Source organism: Poecilia reticulata, linkage group LG1, assembly GCF_000633615.1.
Source record: "Poecilia reticulata strain Guanapo linkage group LG1, Guppy_female_1.0+MT, whole genome shotgun sequence".
Taxonomy (NCBI): domain Eukaryota; kingdom Metazoa; phylum Chordata; class Actinopteri; order Cyprinodontiformes; family Poeciliidae; genus Poecilia; species Poecilia reticulata.
Window position 1 is genome coordinate 16,362,924 of NC_024331.1, and position 24,611 is coordinate 16,387,534.

At 39.4% G+C, this 24,611-nt stretch overlaps 1 protein-coding gene across 2 annotated transcripts in view; it reads right to left on the minus strand.

The window, feature by feature from the left end:
• The window catches only part of frmpd1a (FERM and PDZ domain containing 1a), a 45,914-nt gene that overhangs the window by 10,122 nt on the left and 11,181 nt on the right, over positions 1 to 24,611 (minus strand). The window contains exons 1-11 of one of the 2 annotated variants that reach the window (XM_008407321.1): positions 16,356 to 16,378; positions 16,123 to 16,236; positions 9,746 to 9,868; positions 8,876 to 9,039; positions 4,676 to 4,778; positions 4,515 to 4,560; positions 3,203 to 3,307; positions 1,334 to 1,429; positions 1,026 to 1,151; positions 827 to 946; positions 135 to 271 (exon numbers count right to left, since the gene is read on the minus strand). In XM_008407321.1, the coding sequence (XP_008405543.1) occupies positions 135 to 271; positions 827 to 946; positions 1,026 to 1,151; positions 1,334 to 1,429; positions 3,203 to 3,307; positions 4,515 to 4,560; positions 4,676 to 4,778; positions 8,876 to 9,039; positions 9,746 to 9,864 (1,016 nt within the window). In that variant the 5' untranslated portion in view covers positions 9,865 to 9,868; positions 16,123 to 16,236; positions 16,356 to 16,378. Of the gene's footprint in view, positions 1 to 134; positions 272 to 826; positions 947 to 1,025; positions 1,152 to 1,333; positions 1,430 to 3,202; positions 3,308 to 4,514; positions 4,561 to 4,675; positions 4,779 to 8,875; positions 9,040 to 9,745; positions 9,869 to 16,122; positions 16,237 to 16,355; positions 16,379 to 24,611 lie in introns of those variants that run through there. The other variant, XM_008407312.2, reaches the window with a different exon arrangement.

Here is a 24,611-nt window from a genome sequence, read left to right on the forward strand (position 1 = left end):
CACAAAACTGTGGAAGCTTGTTTGCATAACTACTGAAGAGGAAATATCCTAAGCAGCTTAATGTTGCGTCATATTTATCATGAAATGTGTTTCTGATTCTTTGTTGCAGTTTAATAAATCACACAGAGGCTTACGTGATCATCTTCAGGTTGGCTTTGGAGGACAGTCCGCAGCTCACCAGCCTCTCCTGAATGTGCAGCGCAGCAAGTCTTAAGGCGGTATTACACCGCATTTCAACGGCGTAGCGTTCCTGCAGCACATCGTTCACCCCCTTAGAAATGGAACGACACAAATAATGAAAATTTGATTTGGCAAATTAATTTGGACTTTTTTAAAGCAATGTTACTATTGTATGTTTTTGCATCAGCTTTTAAATTTTATGCATCTTGTCATACAAACAGTACAGGGTAGGTGGTATTTTTTCTGAAGAAGCTGAGCTTTTATTCCACACCAGATGGAAATTTGTCAACTAAGTTAATCATAGCACCTCAGAAAATATCACACCTGCTCACTAATTCAATAAGTCCTTCAGCAATCTTTCTGTAGAAAGAAGGAGTCAATATTTTACTAATCTCATGGGCATAATTTGCAGAATTTATGCTTGCATGTAAAATGAGTTCCGTGATTTCATCAGAATTAACATATTAGCTTAGTTATGTTTGGTTTTGTTTTACTATACATATTACATTTCATTACATAGCTATATGAATAGTAATCACTTCCAAAAAATGCAGACTTTAGCAAAAAAAAAGAAAAACACACACACACACGCACGCACCCACACGCACACATTTCCAGGTAACATTTATTTCCCTCTGAGCTGTACCTGAAGGTAAAGGTACTCAAAGGCAGTGGGATCCTCCTGCAGCAGCGTCTTGAAATCTTTGGGCATGAAACAAACACGGAACAAACACCTGTAGTTATGGACCTCCTTCTTCTGGACCACCTGAGGACAGGCACACATACATCATATCAGACATACAAGCAGATGAAAGCTTAAATGTTCTCCCGACGCGTGTTAATACCTGATGTATCCTCTCCTCTTCGTGCAGCAGCAGCAGCTTGCTGCTGTGTTGCTGCTGCTCGAGCACCAAGGAAAAGTGTTCAATTCGGTTCAGTGAGAGTTTTTCCTTTAGTGTCATCACGATATCCTAGAGTGGAAAAACAAAAGGCCATCTTGAGAGAAATTCATGTTCACTTAGATGTTGTTCTAACAAGTTTTTTCTTTGAAGTTGCAGATTATCCCTCTGCGAACCAGTCGTGTATGTGGATACAGTGAATCACAGTAGTAACCATCTCATCTCAGGCTTTAAAATCGTCGACTGTCAAATACCTTGACAGTTGTGCTGGTCTCAAACTTGAAAGCCTTAGTCTGCCCGTTCTCCAGATACACCTTCAGAACGTTGGGCAGGAAGAGCAGTGAGTTCCCCTGTAAACAAACAGGAGCATCAGAGATCAGAGAAAAGCGTTTGTCAAAAAGGTTGAACGGGGTCAGGACATGCTAGCATGAAGAAATATAAAGTAGCACGCCTTGGAAAAGCATCTGCAAATATTGAACCTTTACATTTTTTCAGCTTTACAATTATAAACCTATGATGTTTCTGCTGCATGTGACAGATCAACACAAAGTGGTGCATAAAGTGGAACAAAAATTGTGCATGGTTTTGTATACTTTCCTTGTATAAAATCTGTGTGGCATGCATTAGGTCTGGACTTAAAGCATAATATTTCCAGCTACATATTTCACATGGGAACTGCTCATTTAGCATGATATGCAGTGTTAGTTGTTTTGCCACAGTTCTGTGGCAAGCTTTGCATAAAGTTCAGTTTTTCACCTCCTTCCATGCTATGACCTCTAAATGCCTTGTGTCAAACTGCAAGCCAGGCCAGAAAACAGGCCTGGCTTTCGTCTTGCTGGTCTTCCGTAAAGACATGATTAAGATTGAACACCAACTAGCCGAGTTGTCAATAGACTCTCCCAGCTAAGCGATGGATTTCTGCAGATCTTCCAGAGTTACGATGAACCTCTTTGCTCCTTCCCTTCCCACAGCATAATTGTACCACCACAATAATTCACCATAGACATTGGGTTTTCAAAGCCGATACAGGAAAAGATGAAGAATAAAGGTATGAATACTTCCACAACAAAATGTTGCAAGGCAAGATTGAACTGTTGCATTTTTGTAGCATGTTTATGATTCAGTTTGCAACTGGAAATATTCTTAATCAGCGTCATTAAAAACAAAACGCTGTTTACATGTCATGGTGCAATAAAACAGTCAGAACATTTGCTCTTTGGCTTTTCTTGCAAAGGATTTCTGCGCATTACACTGGCCTGTTTCTGTCTGCCCTGCTTGTTCTCTGCAGTGAGTCATCCCTGTTCTCCTATGATTTTGGAAAGTGTTTTTCCTCCTCTGACAATGTGATGCTATGAAACATTGATGCAGGCATGTTTTAAGTTCAAACGTAGAGCAGTCGTTTTGAGAGCAGTTTAGGTCCCTCCCATCTCCGGCATCTTCTGCTCTGCTTTCTCTCTTGCTTCGTCGCCCCAGATTGTCCCTCCGCCTTTTCCCTTTCAATCTAAACATGTCCTGTAATCGCAGAAATTAGGACCGAAGAGTGGTTTAGGTATCGATCCACATTTCCTCTGTCTTTACTAATGGACACTCCAGTTTCTGGCGTTTTCTTCCTGCAGCTGCTTTTAAGTCCACAAGAAAGACGGGAACTCAAACCAGCAAGAATGAAGGAAATAACAGAAAAAAAACTCATACATGATGAAATAATACTGGCAAATATAAATCAGCATCAAAAGCAATTTGTAAAGTAAAATCTGTAAATGATATCTTTGCTTGGCACTGTTGAAGTCGGTCTCGTTTAAGAAGCAGATGAAAATCTTGAAGTGTTTATGAAACTGTGTGTGGATCCCATGTTTCTGCATGGCAGGCTTGTTTGGGATCGAGCAAGTCTCATGTTTATTGTGATGTTAACTCAGGCGAACAAACTGTGTGTCCAAAAATAAAGATTCCTGAGACTTATCAAGCTGATTGGAAGACAACACTTCTGTAACTCTAAAAATGAACAAATGCCTATTTTTATCTTTTGACCGTCTTCCCCTGTGTCCGATACATATCACACACAAAAAAGACGTTCTTGAGATTAAACCCTCCCTTCACGTTTTTTGTCTGAAGTAACCAACACCTACCTGAGACTGTCCATTCACCTCCACCTCCTCCGCAAAGTGGACTTTGACGGGGTTGGACCTGAGCTTGGCCCTCTTTTCGGGCGTGATGAACGATGACTTCGGGCCCTGGGATGAAAACACATTAGTAAAACTCGATCTACAGAGATTCCTCAAATCTCAGTAATGATTTCTTAAAGGGAGAGGCGAGATATGAATCACTTGATAAGTGTTTCCGTCAGCAAAAACTTCTCATGAGACTCTCTGAGCAGCAGCCATTTATTTACCATTATCTAATCAAATCAATCTTAATGCAAACACACACCTCGGTCTCACAGACGCAGAGTGAGACACATGTTCAGGCAGTAAACAAAAGAGCTTCGTCCTTTTCAAGGTAGACCTAGTTGTGGGGGAAATTCCTGTGGGTTTCGCCTACAGTCACATCCAACACTGATAAAGCGGTGTGTGCCGGGTGAGTGGACTGGATGAGGTGCACCTCACCTCAAGCTCAGACGCAGAAAGAGCCTGATTAATGTTTCTGCTGACTGCAGCGTTTCAGAATCCCATGTGAATAGAGACACTGAGTTGCACAGGCTGTACTAGAAACACACTATGCTGGTTAATTTACTCAGAAGTCCTACGAGACACAAAACTCTCCTCTCCTGAATATTGATCCTCAGCTCTGTCTTAAATCATGTTTGGAGGGGGTAAACATTGAAGACGAAAATAGTTCAGGAATCCAAGAGCTTAGAAATGAATAAAATCTATTAAAAAATGATAAGCAAGTGGAGAAGGAGAACATGTCAAACAACACAGTTACAGTTAACTAAGGCAGCTACATTGTGTCATTTTTATGCAACGCATGACTACTTTTGGCATCGATGTCTGTGAACTAAGAACTGTTACTTGTCTGGAAAGAATGGAGGAAGGAAGGAAGAAAAGAAGAAAGGAAGGAAGGTTGGAAGCATGCAGTATAAACCCTGTTGGAGTGATAACACCTGCAAACACAAGAAATGTTTTACAGTGAGTTCCACTAAACTGTGCAGTCAGGGTGTTTTATTCTCTCAGTCTGCCTCCTCCTGCAAAGATTTTTGTGTTCATTAATATTTTACACCCAAAACACTAGGAAATGAGGGCAAGCTGCATTTTATTTCCGTCGGTGTAACATTTAGGGCCGCTCTTTCTGCGTGGCGATCGCATGTTCTCCCTGTGCATGCGTGGATTCTCTCCAGGTACTCCCGCCTTTCTCCCAAAGTACAAAACCATGACTGGCGGGTTTAATTGGTCCAACCAGTCCAACTCAATCCCAACATTCAGTGGTTACCAGCAAACTCACATGCATGATTCTGAGGACAGTCATGGTCAGCATGTCTTGACACTCCCTAAAAGAAAAAAAACACACAAAAGGTCTGGTTGTTATGGTCAAACCTTGTTAAACAGACTAAAGCAACAACATTCAGATATGTGAGCCTGTGTTTTGCGTTTGCATGCGCAGACCTGATTATTTCAGCAGCTTGCTCTGGGGTCAGGTCATCGACAGCCACGTTATTGATTTTCACAAGCTGGTCGCCAGGGACGAGCCGGCCATCTGCAGGACCACCTGGACACACAAAACGTCCTCGCGTCGTCACGCCTGAGGGGCTTTCAATCTGTCTGAGCTCACACGGCTCGTGAGCGCTGATGACGGGCAGCAGCTTGTTTTCTAGTCATTTCCTTTCATCTGACTCCAATGCAATATTTTCTATCCTGCTCTCTAAAGAGCTCGCTGTCCCACAGCATGCATATTAGCAGTCAGTTAATTGTGTTTCACTGTCGCCAACAGAAATCTCCCACGCTGACGTTTCGGTTCGGTTTCAACACCCGAGGTGATTTTTAGATGTTTGTTGTAATTTATCAGTTAATTTAGTCTACACAGAGTTTCAAGTTGCAATAAAGACAAGGAGAAATCATAATTATAATCTCTCTCTGATTGTTTCTATATTAACGATTAACAATATTTAAGAAAACCCACTGATATCACAAATACTGAGTCACAAATATCCTCTAACTTTTCTCATATCCAAACCTGAAACCTACAGTGTTTAGTGGTGGTGATGTTCTCAGCAGGAAGAGGGGTCCCTAACTTTATTCTGCATAAGGCCCCCCACCTGCATGGGAAGTCAGAGAATGTGTGCATGAATGGGTGAATGGCTGAAAATAGTGTGAAGTGCTTCGGGCTCCTCCGAACTTGAAAAAGTACAGACCTTTTCTGTTTTGTGACTGTTGAATTTTTTTGAGTTTTTTTAGACTGTTGAGTGCCAAAGAGGCCATTTATTTTTCTAGGTCAGGCTTTATAGGACGAGTTTTTGTGATGTCCACTCCACACTGGACCCGTCTTTCTCATTCGTTATGTGTTTACAGGGCCACACGTCGAGCAGATCTGCTTGACTGAAATGGAGGAGAGGCAGAGAAGGCACTTGATATTGCATAGTTTGAGGCGTTGTAGTGCTTCGCAACAAGACCGTGTTGCGTGATACGGGGTGAGCACAGTGGCTTCCCCATGGGTTAAACCACTAGCTCACTAACCCATCGACCCACCGGGGAAATCCCTGCTAGTGCCAGTTCACCCCTGGTTCTGGTTCTCCACCACAGGCATTGATCTGCATGCTGACCAGAGAGTTTGACTATGATCTATGCCGACGAGAGCCCCTTCTTCCACATGTTTGCTGTGTCTCCTACAGTGGGTAGTCTGACAGTGGGTTTTGTCTTGTCACTTCAAATTTTTGACAGCAGTCCTCCTGTAAACAGATTGCATAAATCTGGCAGAGCTGCAGATATTCACAGCTCTTGTTGAACATCTTTACCGTTTCTCTTATTAATGATCTGTTTGTCCAGTCTCTGAGATTAGCCGGACAGCTAGAAGCTTTGCAGCTCTGCCTTAATCTACATTTTCCTTCATAATGGACAGGAAATTTGAAATAATTAAAGCTTCCAATGTTGTTTTACAACCTAACCATGCTTCAAATTTTATCACAACTTTACCCCTGACTTGTCTGCTGTGTTATTACTCTGCATGATGCTGTTTGTTCACAAAAATTATCCAATTAAATAAAAAGAGTTATATTGAAAATATTTCTTGTGCATTAACACTTTTGCAAGGCACTGTACTAAAAACAAAATTCGTTCTCCTCAAAACAGCAACAGGAATCTTTCCATCCTTCCTCAACACCATCATCCACCCTCACGTTTATTGTCCTTACGGCTGTTTTTAAAATCGACTCGCTGCTCAACTGATAGGTTTTCTAGCAGCTTAGAGTTGTGAATTGATTACAGATACGTCTCCTGGTTGCCACCTTGTTGGAAACGTCTTTGTATCCTGTGCTTAAGCTGTTACACAAAGCATTTTGCAGCAGGTTCAGTGAAACAAATGAACAAGGACATTTTGAATGTGCTTGACACTGTAGGAGCTCTCATTACACAAGATGAAGGCTTAGAGATGCCAAAACTGTGGTCAGATATCAAGCTGAACACATGAGGAAATGGTCTGAGTTTACCATGTGAATAAGTAATTAAAGTGTTTTCAAAATATAAATCAATGGAAATTGTGTGGATCCGTTTATGAACAAAATGCATAAATGAATTGATCATCATTTTCTCCAGCCTCCGTGGGTTTGTGCTTTGTCCACTTTGCCTTTCTTTAGCGTGCAATATCAGGTAGCTTATCACTTGATATTTTCTTTAAAAACAATGTGGACAGCAGCCGGTGACACTGATAGGTCTGAAAATGCTTTTGAATAAAGGATTCATATTTCACTGTCAAGATGCTGCAGCACCTGCCAGATACAAAGAGACAGAGGGTAGTGAAACTGAGCCAAGGCTCAGAGGAGGGGCCACTAGTGGTGTGAGGACCAGTGTGTGAGCGCGTGTGTGTGTGTATCATGGGTAGAAACAGATGGTGACAGGACAAACTTGAGGCAGACAGGAGAGTGAAAAGTTTCTGTAATGTGCCTCTGAATCTCAGAGGGATTCAGATCCGTGTTCCTCTGCACTTTCAGTTTTTGTATTTTTGTATTTTGTATTTAGCACCTAATTACCTAATACTGAAAGACCACTACAGATGATTTTCAGACTTTTATTGCATGCTGAGATTTCACATCAAGTCGTATGGAGATACAGTTCCATTTTCTAAAGGAGAAAACATTTTTGCAGCTTCATGTTTTGTCCTTTTGAGTCTGATTTAATTCTCAATATCAGCATTTTTCTTGAGTGCTGTCATCTTGAATCCCCACAGATGCCCACTGTATTTCAGAGTGAATTTACTGCAACAAAAGGCTGTTTGGATGTCATTGTACGAACCCTTAACCCACAGAGCCTCAAAATACGAGTGGACAAAATGAATGCACATATGAAAGCTCAGAAAGGATTTTTTTTTTTACCTATAAAAACCAAAATCAGTCAAATGCAAGATTAAAAAAAAAAAAAAAAAAGAATTGGGTCTCGCATGTTTTCAGATTTCCATTTGAAAAAAAAAAAGGTTTGTGCACCTTTCCTTACATTTGCATTACTTCTGTGATGGTTTGTCATCGAAAACACACTGAAGACTACGGTAGCACTGTTAGTAAACGTAAATTAATAACTACATGGTTAGTATGGTCACAAAAGCTGGTCAAATCAAATCTCCCTTACAGTATTTCCAAACTCTGCTGCATTTACACTTCTTCTGACACATGTCAGTGCTAAATAATTCAGTTAGGAGGAAGTGCTTGCACTGAGCTGAGGTACTTGGGCATACCTTCGGCTGTATGTATCTGCATTATCTCACAACTTCACAACATCCACAAATGCACGCGCAAACACAAACAAAGACATTAGCGCCATGCAGCACTTTCTTCTGTTAATGTAATTTTGTGTGCATCTCTGCAGCATCAGCGCATACAGCAGCAGCCCCAGCTGGAGGTTTTTACTTTGTCAGTCTGTACCGACCAAAGGTCTGCAGAGGTCTGGCACAGGTTCATGCTTTAATTTGCTGGGAAGACATTTGTTATGCAAATTACAAACAGTATACTCGAGACTACAGCGAGAAAAAAAAGGCTGACAAATGCTTTCTTCTTAATACGACAGTATTTGCCAAAAAAAAAAAACAATAACTAGTAATCAGTGTTTTGCAGCAAAGGATCTTGGTTTACTGCAAAGTAAATCTATTTTATAATGGAAAGTTGATTATTTGGAAAACGTATAACAAGAATTTTTCAAATGTAGCAATTTATGTATCTCTACAATTGAAACACAAAGAATAGCCTTCTCAATTTGAACATATTTTATGTAAGAAACCAAGTGTGAGTGTTTTTTTTTTCTGTTCTTTCAGTATACCTGAGAGGGGTACAGCTATAGGTGCTTTTTAACTTACAACCAAGACTTTAACTCATTACAGGGAACATTGTGCTGGGGCAGAAGGCACCAATTCAGCAAACTAAAATACTGCAGCTCCTTGTATAAATTCACTCCGTGGCATAGGATGTTGTGACCTGGTGGAGAAAGTCAAACTACCACAACTAGTCCCAGATGAGCACGAATATGTAAAATATCTGATACAAACTAATGATGAGCCATTTCTAAATGCTGAAACTTTGTGATACTTCTATTTAACAGACATTAAGTTTTGCACGCTATTTTCTGTCAAAATTACAATTAATGTTGCCTTTGAGGAAATCGTCCTACCTGTGGTGACCTCCTGCACAAGGATGGGGATCTGGCTGGAAAGCGTGAGGCCATGGGAGTTGAGGTCCGGGTCCTTTTGGATCTGAACGTTGAATCGGAACGGGTAATTTCTCTGATCGGAGCCACCGGACTCTCCTGTTTTCCCATCCACCGCAGCACGATCTCTGCAAAGCATCAGGAGGACGTCTTACCGTGTCGTTGGAGGTTCTATGTGAAATTATTGTGATTTTGTTTCAAAAGCTGTGATTTCCCAAACTTAAGTGAAACAAGAGTTCAAGGGTTTTAAAACGACTAATGTTGGCAGCGTTTCTTGTTCTAAAACTCGCAGAGGTCAAGCGGCATGAAGCAGGTCGTCTCTGCATTGTGAGCAGCTCCGTCTCCAATATCTGTTACCAATGCAGATGTTAGACAACAAGCACCCCTATTAACCTCATGGTCACAGTAATTACTGAAGTGATTTTCTGATTTTTGAGTTATTAGACTAGACGAAAGGATCCACATCATTCCATCTTAATTAAACTCAGAGCCTCAAAAGGTGGCTGTCTTGACTTCATTCTCTTTTTCTAATTTTATGATGCGATTTTATCTTGAAAAAAAAAGTCTCAGCTGTTAATTTTTTTTAAGTTTTTCAATATATTTACATAATTTAGACTTTTTTTTCTTAGTCACGTAATATGTCATTACCAAACTCTGGTTTGATTGATTTGTTTGAAGTTGTTTCAATTTTGTTTGAGAAAAACAAGGACAAAATTCAGACGATTCAAGGTCTTGATGTTAAACAGGGTCAGTTTCCACATCAAAAGACAGTCAAGTCAGATAAATCTGATTACCTAACAACTGCATATAGATGAAAACAAAACAGAAGCCTACCTGCTCAGAGAGTGAGACCTGCTGCCCAAGTCTCTGGACCGTCTCAGCCATCGTCCCACCACCTGTTCCACTCGGCTGGTTCTGCGGGACGGGGAGCGACTCCTGTCCTGAGACTCCATTTACCTGTCAATAAAGGAAAATATATATCATTACAATATTTAAACGAGGTCTATTTTAATGCAAGCTACATTTATTTTAGAGCAAATCAATGAACAGGGCCAGGATTATTAGTGTTGGGTGTTTTGGCCCAAGAAAAGACACAGATGATGCACAAATCAGGAAAACAAAGTCCGTAAATTATCTTCTCCACTGACAGCAACGTTAGTCCTAAATTAGGAAATGCAGGCTGTTAAACAGAATGGTTCTGTGATGAGAGTAAACATGCTTTGTGTCTGCAAAATGCATACCGTGGCACTTCCTGTGCTGAAGAGAAAAGATAAGACCTCTGAATGGTCAGGACAGAAAACTGCCAGAGATTTGACAAAGTTCATTTGCAGTTTCTGCAAACTGTTCTATAAAATGGACATGAGCTGAAAAAAACAGAAGGATGTAAAATTTATTGAATTCAGAAATCCAACCAAAGTAGCTGACATATTTCAGTTGCAGAGCTTTTATTTGCTATGTGTATGAATGTAAAAAAGCGGAGAGTAAGAGCACGGATGTTTGGCTAGGCTTCCAACGTTTTAAGGTTTTAACAACACCTATGCTGTAAGCACCACCATCCTAAAAATCAGCACTACACAGACATAAAACAATTTTAATATAATAAATACATTTAAAAAGCTAAAGCTGAATACATCTTCTCCTTTTGCTTTTTTGGACAACGCCGTCATGTGAGCTGGTATTGTTTGGTGAGGTTCAAAGATTCTCTGTGACATTTCTGGATTTTACGTGGGCGGAGGCCAACAATGACGTCAGTTTTGGCATTGTGTAGCCTAATGGTCTCTTAGCCTGATTTATGAACCACCTGATGCAATATTGCCCACAAGTCTCAATAGCAATCAATACAAATAGTTCATCATTTTAAATAATGACGCACTTTTCTTTAAATGAGTCCCTGTTGTGTAACTGTGAAGCATGCAGTTGTCACAAATGAGAACGTTGAAAGGCTGTGGTGGTCGGTGGGAAGGGCATAATGGGCCAACTTGGTGTCCACTGGGTTTGGTTAATGATGCATTGAGGAGTTGGGCAACATTTTAGATAGTGACATATCAGCTTACAAGAAAACATGCTTATTAAAGATGTACAGACTGTGGCTGGATGAGAATAATCGACTGGCCAGTTATGGGTTTCTGTCTTTAACAGAAAATACTCAAGTTATAAAAGATGCTGCTATGACATCTCAATTAAGGTTTTCTATTTTATAATAACTTAACATTGTTGATGTTAAACGTTAGTTTAACGTTAGCATAACGTTGCTACACTAAAAAAATTTTACATTGGCCAACAGTAGCTATATTTCCATCCAATTTTCATGCAACTTTTGAGGGAGCATTTAAAATGTTGCAAAAAAGAAAATGTGAATAAGTTGTGTTTCCATCTACTGGTTTGGAGCAAACCAATCCACTACGCAAAGCGTAATTTTGCCGTGTGTTATCGTCACGTCAACTAGTATTGTCAATGTTACACGAAGACCAGAGAAAGGACAGCAAAGCAACACTTCATCGATCATGTGAGGTCGATGATTCCTATGTTCAAACCTATCAGGCAAATCTGTTTCCATCTCTCTTTTCTGTCTCATTTATTGTTTTTGGAAAAGCCAAAGTGAAAACATATTTTTGCAAAACTGAGGAAGTTATTCCAAATTTAATTTCACCATTACCATCAACCTTTACAAATGGCCATAAAAAGTTGATGGAAACATGGTTAGTGTTGGATCGAGTTTTGATGCGTCGTTGTTTTCAAGATCTTTTAGCCCAATTCATGCAGCCTTACATGTCCTATTTAAGATTTCCTGATTATGCACAAACTGATTTAAACAGGTTAGGTTAGTAATAGAAAAATAAACTGTATTGTCATTTTTTTAAGATCTGTGTTTTGTGGCCTACAGGCCAGGTAATTGCAGTTTATTTGTCTTTACTGACGAACATCTGGAGCTTATAGCCACATTGAGCCTAGATCCCTTTAACATCACCATGACTCCACCAGGCAGTAGCTGAGAAACAGATTCTCTCACAGTGAATAATTAAAAAGAGAATCATTACATAGCAAAAGAAATTATTTAAACATTAAAAAAAAAAAAAAAACAAGACTACGACGCATTTTTGTTTTGTAAATAAGAAAAATAAAACTCCAACTTTCAGGGTAAACAGTCCTTTTAAAATACATTTTAAACTAAAATAAAAGGCAGATATGTGTACAGTGGTCAGACTTCAGAGACAGACAGAGAAAAAAAAGACAAACAGGAAGGAAAGGACAATGAATGGACGGACGGAAAAATCCCGATTTGAAATATGCTGAAATCAAATTCCAGACTTTTGTAGACTGAATTAATATCATAATTCATTGCTGACTAATCACTGAACACAAGAATAGAGAGATGAATGATGGGATGAATGAGAGGCGGCGGCAGTAACGCTGTACAGAGAAGCAGCATTGGGATCGATTAAATGAATGAGCGAATGATCTCAGCAGGTCTGATGCGTCCCTCAGTGAGCAGCTACAGGAAGGAATCTCCCTCCAGACAGAAGCTGAACATTAGCGCCGTCCATTACAGGAAGCAAATTGCTGACAGGAGAAAAAGGGGAAGAAAAGCAGAGATAAAGAGCAAATAGGTGAGAAAAACAGCAGACCAAGGGAGGCGATGACAGACGACAAGTGTGATAAAAGTTGAGAAAGGCGGAGGCGTGTTGAGTGACGCAGGCAGACAGCAGTGTCTCCTGGGGGATCTTTGATTATAAGCACATTATCCATCCATCTGGCAGCACATAGCCGTCTCCTGATCCTCTCTGCCGTTCCTTTCCTCATATTAGCCCTGTGATACTTCCTTTAACCCATCTCCTTCTTCATCTTCACTTGCTGCAGCTCCCTTCAAGCACTTCTCATATTGTATTAACACAATGCAAAGGGTGACTTCTTTTTACTCTTTTTTCATGCTACCAATTACTACTAAACGGAAAGCTGCCAAAAACATAGATACAATCTCCTCAGTAACACTCTTCCTCTGAGGTTACTTTCTACGGAATCAGATACTCAAGAACAGATTGATTTGAAGCCAAATGTCTGCACTTTTCAGTCAATAGAAATATTGGGGCAAAGTGCTCCTTTACAACCTGCTCCCTGTTATAAATAAGCTTGTTTCCTTCCAGAATGGCTTTGATTGAGTACACAGATGAAGTCCAAGCCCAGCAAATCAAATCAGCCACAGCAGCACTGCAGTTCCTGTTCTGCAACGACAGCATTCATGATTAGGGATCAGAGAGGAAATGTCAGCTTATTTCCTGAACAGGTGTAATAATAGCATCGGAGGAAACCTTACACTTAATCCCTGACATTTTCAGAGGGATTCTTGTCGAATCAGGAAATAAATGTGAGATTAATCACTGCTTGGTAAAAGTGTAGATATGTCACAGCTGTATTATTAGGTCTGCACCCACACACTCAACGCATCCACTTCTAAATTGAGACCAGTGCTAAGCCTAAATCCCGTTCAGATTGATGACAAAGCAAACCCTTTGCTGCGGCAGAACCAAGAACTTCACATGTGACTGTTTGGACTGTGGAGACAAATTGCCGTTTTGAATCTTGATTAATAATTAAGAGCTATGTATAGTCCTTATTGAAAACAGAAGAATAAAAACACCAAGCATCATCATAGGAAACAAACCAGATTACCATAGGGAAAAAAAGCACAGTGTCTCTTATTCTCATACTGTTTGTTTTATTACCACTCAAACAGCTGAGGTAGATCAATGCATACATAAAGCTTCAGTCACAATTGATGTTTGCATCTGAATTTATTGACATAGTTTGCAGCTTTGTTCTTTTTAGGTTACTAGCTGGTGTCTGTAAATTCTACCTGAACGAGCCTGTCTCTACAGTTAGCAATGCCACTTATAGCGACCAATCAGAGGTTCCCAAATATAAATGCATCTACAAATTAGGCTGGCAACATTAAGACATTGTTACACACAGATGATACAGAGTGAGATCTGAATACAACAGAGTCACAAGAAAACAAAAGGTTAATAGTTGTTTAGCATTTTGGGAAATTTTAGAAGGGAAATTTATTGGGGAGGGTTTCCTGTGTGTAGGATCACATGATATAATTATAGCAGCATTGTTTTTTTTCTCTGTGTCTGAGCTAAATGAAACTGTAGTTGTAGTGTTAATTATTTTGTTGTTTTTTAAAAAAATTTTCCTATTGTAGCTCCTTTTTCTCAGGAGGTCTTGTGTTTTTCAGGCTGCAGTTGTCAGGCTACAACTGCAGCCTGCAAGGCAGATAAAGAAATCAGTTTTAATCTGTCCTGCCCAAGTAAAGAAAACAAATAAATAAAAAGTTTTCTACCACTACCACCCAGTTGCATATCAATATATTAACTTCTCTTTCCACCACTACATGTGTAACATTAGCTTGGGTCAACAAATGTGTTGTGGGTAAAATAACAGCAGATAAAGCTTGAGTGGTTTCCTACTCCTGTAAAACATAGAGTGATAATTTAAAGAAAATGGAGACTGTTTTCAATACATAATACAGAAAAAACATGTTAAAACCTAGAAAAGAATGACCAGCCTTCTCACAGAGAGAAATGTTCTACCACGAGCTTCTGGGTGGATAGTGTAACATTTTCTTAAAGGACTGAAAGTAAATATCTGCTCGTCTGTGATTGCAACACATTGCAGCTGCAATCAGTTGAGTGTGTGTGAGGCAAGAAACAAAACAAAAATACCGTAGATAATCTGAGTGCCTGTTCTGGGGAAATTGATTAAGAAATGTTTCCCAGTCCAGATCCTAAAACTTAATTAATCCTCTAAACGTGCAACACTCCTGTTTGTTGGTGATCTACATTTGCTTTTCCCTTTAATAAAGCATTTGCTTAAAAAGGATGATTTTTAATACCTAATATAAATATTGCAGCGTTGAAGCTGAGCCTGCCATACAACTGCTGCAGGAAAGAGTCATCTCAGGCAGAAAGGTTGGCTTTTTGTTTATTGCTGAGACAGGAGCTGGGCAGTATAACAACTGCTGCAGAAAAAAAACACACACTCTCACAGTTGACTAATGGGGCTGCAGCAGCACTTGCAGTTTATTTTCCACTATGAACACTTTTTTTTGTGTACATCTATAGTTATGATGAGATTAATATGTTCCTTTTGTCGTATAATCTCTGTATCCATGTTTAATCACATAATGTTAATGTGAGCACTTTAGTAAAGGAGCTGTGAGTCAGATTTCTTTCTAATCTGTGTCTTTCTTATTCATGTCTTTATAAAGCAGCACACAGAGAGAGAAATGTGGATAAATACAAAGAATTAAACTGAAAGTTCATTAAGTTTTAATTTAGACTAAGATTTTTCTACTTTCAGACACGGCATAGATTTAAAAATACACAATTTAAGAACAAATGTGGTTGCTAAACATCAGAAGAAGCAATTAATGCAATTGGATGAAAAGTCACAGTTGGGAGATAACTTTGGTGGATGCTGGGTGAACAAGTAAGTGAATTAAATGTTTTTAAACCTAGAAGGTCCAAAAAGAGACCTCAGAGTTGTTGTGTTTCATGTGATTTCCGACACCAATCAATATACAGACTTACAAAGACAAACGGAAAAAATATGCCAACCAGCAGGGCGTGTTCTACCGCTTTCTGTGGTGCGTTCATGGTCCTACAAAAACATGGAAATGCAGCTCTGCTCTCTTGATTAACATATACTCTAATGTGATTGATATGCTCCTCAGAGTTTTTGGCAGCAATGTGACTCCATAAAAGGGTACCAACGCCGCCTCCCGCCTCTTGAAAAGTGGGCATAGGCGATGGATGGATGAATGAATTTTCAACAGCTTGGAAAAGTGAAACACAGCTTTAATCTAGTTTATTTATTTTGTGAATTCAACGTCCTGGTATAGTGAAACGCAGATTACGTCCAGCTTTTGCATAACACACACTGAGACATGCACAGCGCAGGCAAATGGGATTAGAGAGTGTGTCTGGAGCCTGTGGCAGGGAGTTTGTGCGTCACTCCTGCTGAGCCAGATTAAACTGAGCTTCGGTCCAACCCTACAAGACGAGCTGCAAAGCTGCAACTCAATCTCCCTGTTTGTCTCATTTTCACTTTTATCCCACACTTTTCTGATCCTCTAATGTCATCACCTTTATTTTCTGTAAACGTACTCATCGCATGTGCAAACAAATCTGCTTGAAGTAGCAAACAGTCACCTGTTCGCCGCCCCCTCTCCCGGGGCTTCCTGAAGGCGCTGGCTGCAGTCACGCTCCACGTTCGGTTCGTCCATCATCTGGCGGAAGGGGACCCGGATGACGTATCTTCATCTCCTGGGGATATGCACAACATAATAAGGACATGACAAGGGAGGCTTTAGACACATTCAGAGTACTGTGGCAACACACAGTGCCTGCAAAAGTATCTACACCCATTTCACATGTTGTCATACAGGAGTGTTTCTCAATTCCGGTCTCTTCTGTCACACACCTGAATTGTATCTCTGGGTGATTAACAGGCTTCTGCAGTACTTCATGGTCATGCAATCATTTGAATCAGCTGTTCTGGAATAAAAGCACATCTAAAACATGCAGAGCAGGGGGGCGGTGAGGAGCGGAGTTGAGAAGCACTGTCATACACGTCAACATCAATTTACGTTACATAAATTGCATGCGACAAAGTCATGCTTAACTGTGACATGTAAGGAAAAGGATAGTGTTTCTTCCAATTTTCTTTTACATGGATGGGTCTGAAAAGTGAGGATTGCACTGGTGTAAAACAGAATAAAAACAAATACCAAGCTCTCTTCAGACGTCACCTGTAGTAATTTTGTGGAACTTAATCCAACTGTCCTGTGAAGGTTCAAGAGGTTTGCTGAAGAACATTAGTGAGCTTAAATTTAAATCATATGGCATAACTCCAAAACTGCTAAAAGATGAGAGTCACACCAAACTGACTGTCTTACCAAAAAACGGGGCATTGATCAGAGAAGCCTCCAAGAGGCCCATGCAACTCTACAGATGCTGCACAGTTTCACAGTTCCAGATGGAGAGTCTGTCAACGTGTTTGTTATTAGCTGTGAACGCAACTTATCTGGGCTTTACGGAAGAGTCGCAAGAAGGAAGCTACTGAGCAAAGAAAAACCGTAAACTGTTTATTCTTAGTTTACAATGGCCACAGCTGGCGACACGGCAAAAATATGGCAAAATTTGCTCAAATGAAACTTTGCCACCAATATGCAAAGAGCTGTGTGAGAGAGAAAGCCACATCTGCACATAACCCTGAGCACACCGTTTCTACAGTGAATAACGCTGGTGCCAGAATCGTGCTGTGGTGTTGCTGCTCTACAGCAAGTAAAGGGAAACCTTTCATAGGAAGCTACATGCAGTCCAATCCTGGGAGAAAACCTGCCAGGAGCTGCAAAGGACTTGAGACTGAAGTAGGACAAAAACCTCTAGTCATAAATGGTTAGATCAGAGTATTTTGTTAGAATGGCCTAATCAAAGTCTAGACTTCTACAATTTAGAATCTGTGGCAACACATGACAGCTGATGTTTGAAGACATTCTCTGTCCAACTTGATGATGAATGATGAATTTGACAAGGTTGAATATAAAAAGTTACACGCAGGTTAACTCCATATTATTGTAGTTATGATGATGATCTAGTTTTTTGTTTAAGAATTAAGGGGACAGACTAAAAATGTGCCATACATTAAAATTTTTCTCTGGTAAACATTTTGAAATCCATCCTCTTCCTTTTACTTAACTATGTACTCCTTTTAGTTCTAGTTTTTCAGTTAAAATCCCAGTGTGGAAAATATTAAAAACAATGCGAATGTTTGTATTTATTTACATCTATTTAACATTCTATTCTTTCCTTCTGAAAGAGGTAAAAGGAAGGAAAATAGAATTAAAAGCTCCACTGTTCAGCAAAAAAAATGAAACAATTCAGTAATTTTCACAAGCAGGAAAAGGAAAACATTCAGTGTGAGAACGTGCACTAAGTTAACAAGGCAAGGATTAGGAGAAAGAGAGGCAGAGTGCAAAATGATATCTCATAAACAAACAAAAATATGAAAAAGAAGACAACGCAGGAAAAAGTGGGGAGAAAAGCAAAGGGAGAGGAAGAAGGATGGGAGAATAAAAGCGTCAAAAAACATAGTGGGACTCCATCACAGCGGGATAGGCCGGGCTGAGCTGCTTGTGGAGTCCCACTTCCCCCTGCTCTGCTCTAAACACCATGCATTATTAACGAGCCCCTTACAAAGCCCTGGGAAAAGAGATGCTGGGAACTCTTTATCCCCTCTCTCCCTTCTCCGCCTTCATCCACTCAGTTACCCTCACCTCAGTACTCCTTTCTTTAATAACTCATCTTACCCTCTTGTTCGAAGTTAATCATTTGATATATGTTCAGGCACTCGAGCTGCCGACAAGGCAGCTTTTTATTGTGTGTATATCAAGCAGCTTAAAGGCCTCAGAGATGGATATATTCATCTGTTTCCTGAGAAATGAGCAAACAGAATGAATGCCTGCTACTTTTAGTTTCTCTTTATGATGTACAGTAACAGATAAGTTAAATAAGTTTTTGTTGTTGTTTTTTTTTTTTTTTTTTTGCTTCGTTTGATGATGTGTGTGTAACATTGTGTTTTATGTCCGGAGTGAGAGTATCTTTTTATCATCCCGGTTAGCGGCTGGAGTTTGTGTGTGTTAGTCAGTGTGCTGCTCACATCAATAATGTATGCAGATAATGCAACCGCTTCGCTGTACCAACAACTAACAGGCATACCGATGCACACAGATGGAGTCACGGAGGGGGAGAGAGAGGAGACACATGAGGCAGCAAAAAAAAAAATGGAAAAGATGAGATGTGAAAAATACAAAGTGTGATGAGAAAATGGTTTAAAGTCTACAGTGTGAGCCAAATTGTAATACAATTCAGATTTTACTTGGATTTCACCAAACTTAATTAGCCTTTTTTTTGTTTTGTTTTATCACATGCCACATTTCTGTATGACTTGGAAAAGTCCCACACAAATAAGTCACTCATGTGCAACAGAATGCAGCTGAAACCAAATATTTACACACATTGTATAACAAGACACAAAGGCTTTTTTTCTGACATTAAACTTTTTTTCTGTTTTAGGTCAGTTAGGATGACCTAAATTATTTTAAGGGGGATTGTCGGGGCTCATGTCGACCGCACAGGATGCCGCCCTGGGCGGTTGCCCAGATCAGGAACCACCACTGTTTATTCCATTATGTTGCCCAGGCTTCACTTAGAAACGATAGTATATTCTAATGTAACCCGTCTGGAACAAATAAAGGACTGTAAAGAAAACATCTGAGCTCCACTATGACCTTTTTACTGATTGATCAGATCCTTTTAGGGCTGGAAGATCACAGAACAAGATGAATGAAACCAGAATAAATGCTACGCAGTCATTAAAGTTACCAAAATGATGGAGATCAATTGTAGTTCCTCATTTCTTTAACAGGACCTGACACCAACAGCAGTGCATGAGATTAAAACAGGACAGCCTCTTTGGTGGAAGGAGATTTCTGCTTTTCAAATGGATTTGGTGGTGAATAACTCTTGGAATGAGAACAAATGCAGCGATGACACAGTGAGATGTAACGGAAGAATGGCTACGTAAGAAAACATTTGATTTGAATTTGTGTGACTAAATTGAACAGAATTTAATCACATGTAAATGTGCAGGTGATATAAAGATTTAAGCTTAATGCCAGTTTTATTTACTGCACTTATGTTGTACAAATGGACAACAAAAGTCATCTCAGAGCACTTGCCGCAAACGACACACAGGTCTACCCCTGACCTCTGACTGCACCTTGACTATGTTCATCTTTAGAGGAAGCAATCCGATTAGCAGATCACCGTTTAGACAGACATACAAGCACACAAACAAACACACATAATCCATGTCACCTAACGACATTTACTGGTGGAAGACTCCAGTAAATACTGCCTCAGGCAGCTCGCGGTCATTCGAAGACGTGAATGGATGTGTGTCTCTCAAGTTTCACATTTCGCTGCTACAAAAGCAAGAATCAGGAGAAAAACAGAACAATCTACAAAACTACACCACAAAAACAGTTGTTTTTTTTTACAATTTTAAACAAATAATATACAGAAAATAACCAACTCTGGATTTCGGCTAGTGCTCATCTGCCAGCCAAACACATAGAGAAACTTCAACAAATATCTAATACTCTGTATCAGTATGTTTGTCCTAACCTCGCTGAAAGATATAGATTTTTTAAAAAAACAAAAAAACTGAGCTGTTTATTTCACCAGATTGATTATTTTGGATTTATTTTTTGCAGATACTTGACCATCACATATGATTCAAAATGCTCGTGCTGCTTTAAGATTTTTACATTCATGCTATAACTACAGACTTTAAAGTGTTTTATTGGGGTTTTACTTGGTAAGTCGGCACACAGTAGGACATACTGTAAATGTAAAATGAAAAGAAAATGTTTTTTTTTCCCCATTATGTAAACTATAAAAAACTGCTGTGTGCTTTTGCATTCGGCCCTACTACATGGTGGAAGTAATAATTGCTGCAAATATATTTGGAAATGTTTTGGGAATTAGCTCTTTACATCTAGATCAGTGTTTCTCAACCTTTTTTGGGCCAGCGCCCCCCTAGCCTTTATCCAGGTCCCTCACCGCCCCCCACCAAAGAATTTGTAGGCTACTTTGCACTGACTATTATTTTATCATTTATATTACTATTACTATTGTAGATGTTTTCATTTTTATGCTTGTTTCTGTATTTATCATCAAAAATAATTTCCCAGGGAACAAAAAAGTCATGGGAATAGAAATTATTTTCACAGGTGTCTACGACAAATGCAATGAACATTCAAGTTAAAATCTGTAGGCCTAACAGCAGCCAATCAAAGTGAAAAAAATATTCTTGTTCTTTGCCATTTTCTAGTTGTTAAATATTCCACAAAATGAGCAGATAAAAGATGTACAGCAATGCAAGTTTAAACTCTGAACTATTTGCAAAAAGACTGAGCTCTGCAACATTAAAACATGGATAGAACTGTAACTACATTAATCATAACTCTTCTTCTCTTCAGTGTTTCTGTCGGTTTCTGGTGGTGCAGCTCTGTGATGCCTTCAGGAGAATGGGACATCAGAGTATCATCCATAAAATTTCACCCACATGGCATTTAATGTGCAAACCAGAGCTTTCAGTGGAAAAACAAAAGTTCCAGGTCCTTTTAATGCCATACAAATATGAGACAGAAACATGGATTATATCTTTATATAGACCTCTCTATTGATTTATAGATTAATAGTTTTACTGGACAGAAATTACAAAGAACAACTTTGGTTGTTGATCAAATCCTAATGAGTCAAATTGAAAGTGTCATGGAGCCTCATGACATTAACACTGACATGAAAAATAATATTGAAGAAACAAAAATATCAAATCTAATTAAAAACATAAATAAGTGATCAGTTCTTTACTGTTATGGTCTGTAAGATATATTTATTCTCAGTACTAGATATGGTCTCAACAAATCCATGACATTTCAACAATATTATTTTACCTTTTATCTGGAAATAGTGTCTGTTTATTCTTGCCATACAGTCCTCTGTATAAATTATTGCTCGAAAGGTCTTGCCATACCAGTTTATTCCTCTGTATTTACTTTAGTTTCTTAGTTTATTCTTGCATTTTGTTCTTCATTCATTTCCATTTAGTTTCCTTTGATTAGTATTATCCTCTCTTGGTTTATTGCTATGTCCACTTTAGTTTCTTTCCTGTTGCTACATTTATTTTATCATTTATTGACGCTCAGTAATCTTCACTCATCACCTGCTGCGCCGCCTAATCGTCATGTTTTCATGTGTTTCACATCATGTGTTGATTTTTCACTGTTCAGGGTCGGATTCTCTGTTTTTATGCCATAATTCACATCTAGTTCGTCGCTCCGTTTTATGTCCCGCTTCTCCTGTTTCAGAGTTTTGCGCAATGCGTCTTTTTTTTTTTAACCCCTAAGGTGCAGGGCGGTCGGGAAGCGTATCGATGGGAAAAAGGCAGACTGACATAAACCTTTTAAAACAATGGAAACAATTTCTGCATTCTGATTATTGAAATTTAAAAGCGCTGTGGTACCGTTGTTCTATCACCCCCGTTTCATACCGGACCACTAACAGCACCGGTGTTAACGCTATAAGATGAACGCCCTCTATCGTGGTATCACCCTTGGAGGGATTTCTTTATTTAAATGGGTTCATTTTTCAGAGGGATACTAAGAGAGGGTATCGTGGTTTTAGTAATTACATGTTTATAAGAGCGATTTTCTGTTGTCCTTCCATGGAAGCGGGCAGCATCCAGACGGAAATAAAACACTTTTTAATATAAGTTGCTGCTTAACATGATCACAGAACTGCCAAAACATATGTTCAAAAATACCAGACAAAGTGTATCACAGCAACGCCATCAGCCGGTGTAACGCTGAACTGATGCAGTGAAGCTACTAGGAGCAGGATCACGAAGCTGCGTCAAAAGCTATTCTGAATAGAAGAAGAGCTGCCATCGATACAGTTGCAGCCAAGCATGGTTTAATGTTACACAATACAGTTTTAGCAAGTTGCTCAAAGTCTAAACTGGCATTGTTGTGCATTTAAAGGTGTCAAGTTTACCTTCGACCAAACGCCCCCCAAAGGAATCCCAGTGCCCCCCTTTTGTAAAAATGTCCGCCAGCGCCCCCTGCCGTCCTCTGAACGCCCCCTGTGGGGCGGTACCGCCCACGTTGAGAACTGCTAATCTAGAGACTGAAATTATTACTGCTTGCTCAGTCAGGTTAGACACAAACTTTCAAGTTTCTGGTTTACTCACATGTGAATATGCTTATTCTGAGCTGTTCCATTGTACCTCCAGCTGTTTGCTGAATATTTAGTTTACTTAATCAAAAAAAATTAATGAAAAAAGATTGTGGGTTCAATTTAAAGGCCACATCCATTAGACTTTTAATCTGTAAAAATGTCTGAATATTCAGAAACAGTATAAATCCATTATAAATCCAGTGGCCGCCTTTTCATTTTAGCAGTGCTGCAAACTGTTTTCTTATTTATTCAACTCACAAGTGGCTCTGTAAACTACTTTGAGTCATCATTCTAAAGGTTTTCCTAGCAAAAAACCCTCTGACTTTTCCACGAATAATAGCTTAGTGTAGATTCACAAACATGTGGGCAATTAGACTGGCTCTTTTAACTCAAGTCCATTAATGGCGCTGATTTCTTTTTATAACGTCCCATTTGATCTTTCCAGCACTTAACTGTTCTTGGTTCGATGCACACTGTGAACTGCATGTTTATTCTTGTATTAGCCTCACAGAGGCGAATGAAAGGTTTGTCCCACAAGTAGTCATATTAAATAAATTAGAATATACATCCCAATAAGGCTTGGCTGCCAGATTTGGAAATAAGACGCCTTTAAGCAGGTATTAAACATGCTTTTCATTAAGCCCACATTCCAGTTTTTAAACATAGATTTTTTTTAAGGCAACCCAAAAAGTCAAATTTCAAACAAGGTTTTCTCCATACATTATGCAGTCATGTGAAAATAGATGCTCTTGGAAAAAGTATGCGTGTTCCAACATATTGAGCCATACAGACAACAACAATTTAAGCAGTCGGTGTGCTCTAGACTGTTGCAGTGAGAGCAAACGAGCTGTCTGAGGCTTTCAGAGAGAGGATTGGAGCAGGTTATGAGTCTGAAAAGAGATTTAAAGAGGCCTTTAAAGAACTTGAATTTATCCATTCCACTGTATGGAAAACAGATCTACAAGCGAAGGTCGTCTAAAGCAACTGCAAATGTGCCCAGATCAGGTAATCCACCCTCAGGATCAGAATGCAGGTTGGCATTCATTTGGAGTTTTGGTAACACTTTATTTGAAGGGGTGTGCATAAGACTGACATGACACTGTCATAAACATGACATAACATCTGTCATGAACATAAAGAAGCCTTTATGAATGTTTATGACAGTTGTCATGAAGTGTCAATCAGTAAATAATGACACTTTTAATGCAAAGTTGCTCTAAAAGTTGCATTAAAAGCCCATTAGAAGTGCTAACTTTGCATGATTTTGTAAATTATGATAATTTAATGCAAAACAGGCAACCATTAGCAATTGGGTCAAATTTAAAACATCAGCAGAATCCAGTCCTCCAGGATGCAATAGTTTCTCAACAGCCAAGAGCCAAGACCCTCTGTACAAAGCAAAGTGTAGTAGAGGGTTTTTATCAGGGCAGTGGGAAACAGGTTTAAGAAGTTATTAGATCTTGTACCTTCAAGTGGCGGTAATAAACCTTTATGGATTTCATCTGCCATTACCAGTGGTGGGAAGTAACGAAGTGCAAGTACTTCGTTACTGTACTTAAGTACAATTTTCGTGTATCTGTACTTTACTTAAGTAGATTTAATAATGGATACTTTCTACTTTTACTCCACTACATTTTACAGTAAGTATCTGTACTTTCTACTTAACTACATTTCTACAAAACTGTCGCGTTACTCGTTACATCCAAGTCGCGTTGCTCTTTTTTTCCGTTAAAATGTGAAGTTCAGGGACGTAAGGTGGCGCCGTAAAATCCGAGCAATATCGTAACTTACGTGTCTGTTGTCACCCATCGCCTCCACCTTTACTCGCACGCGAA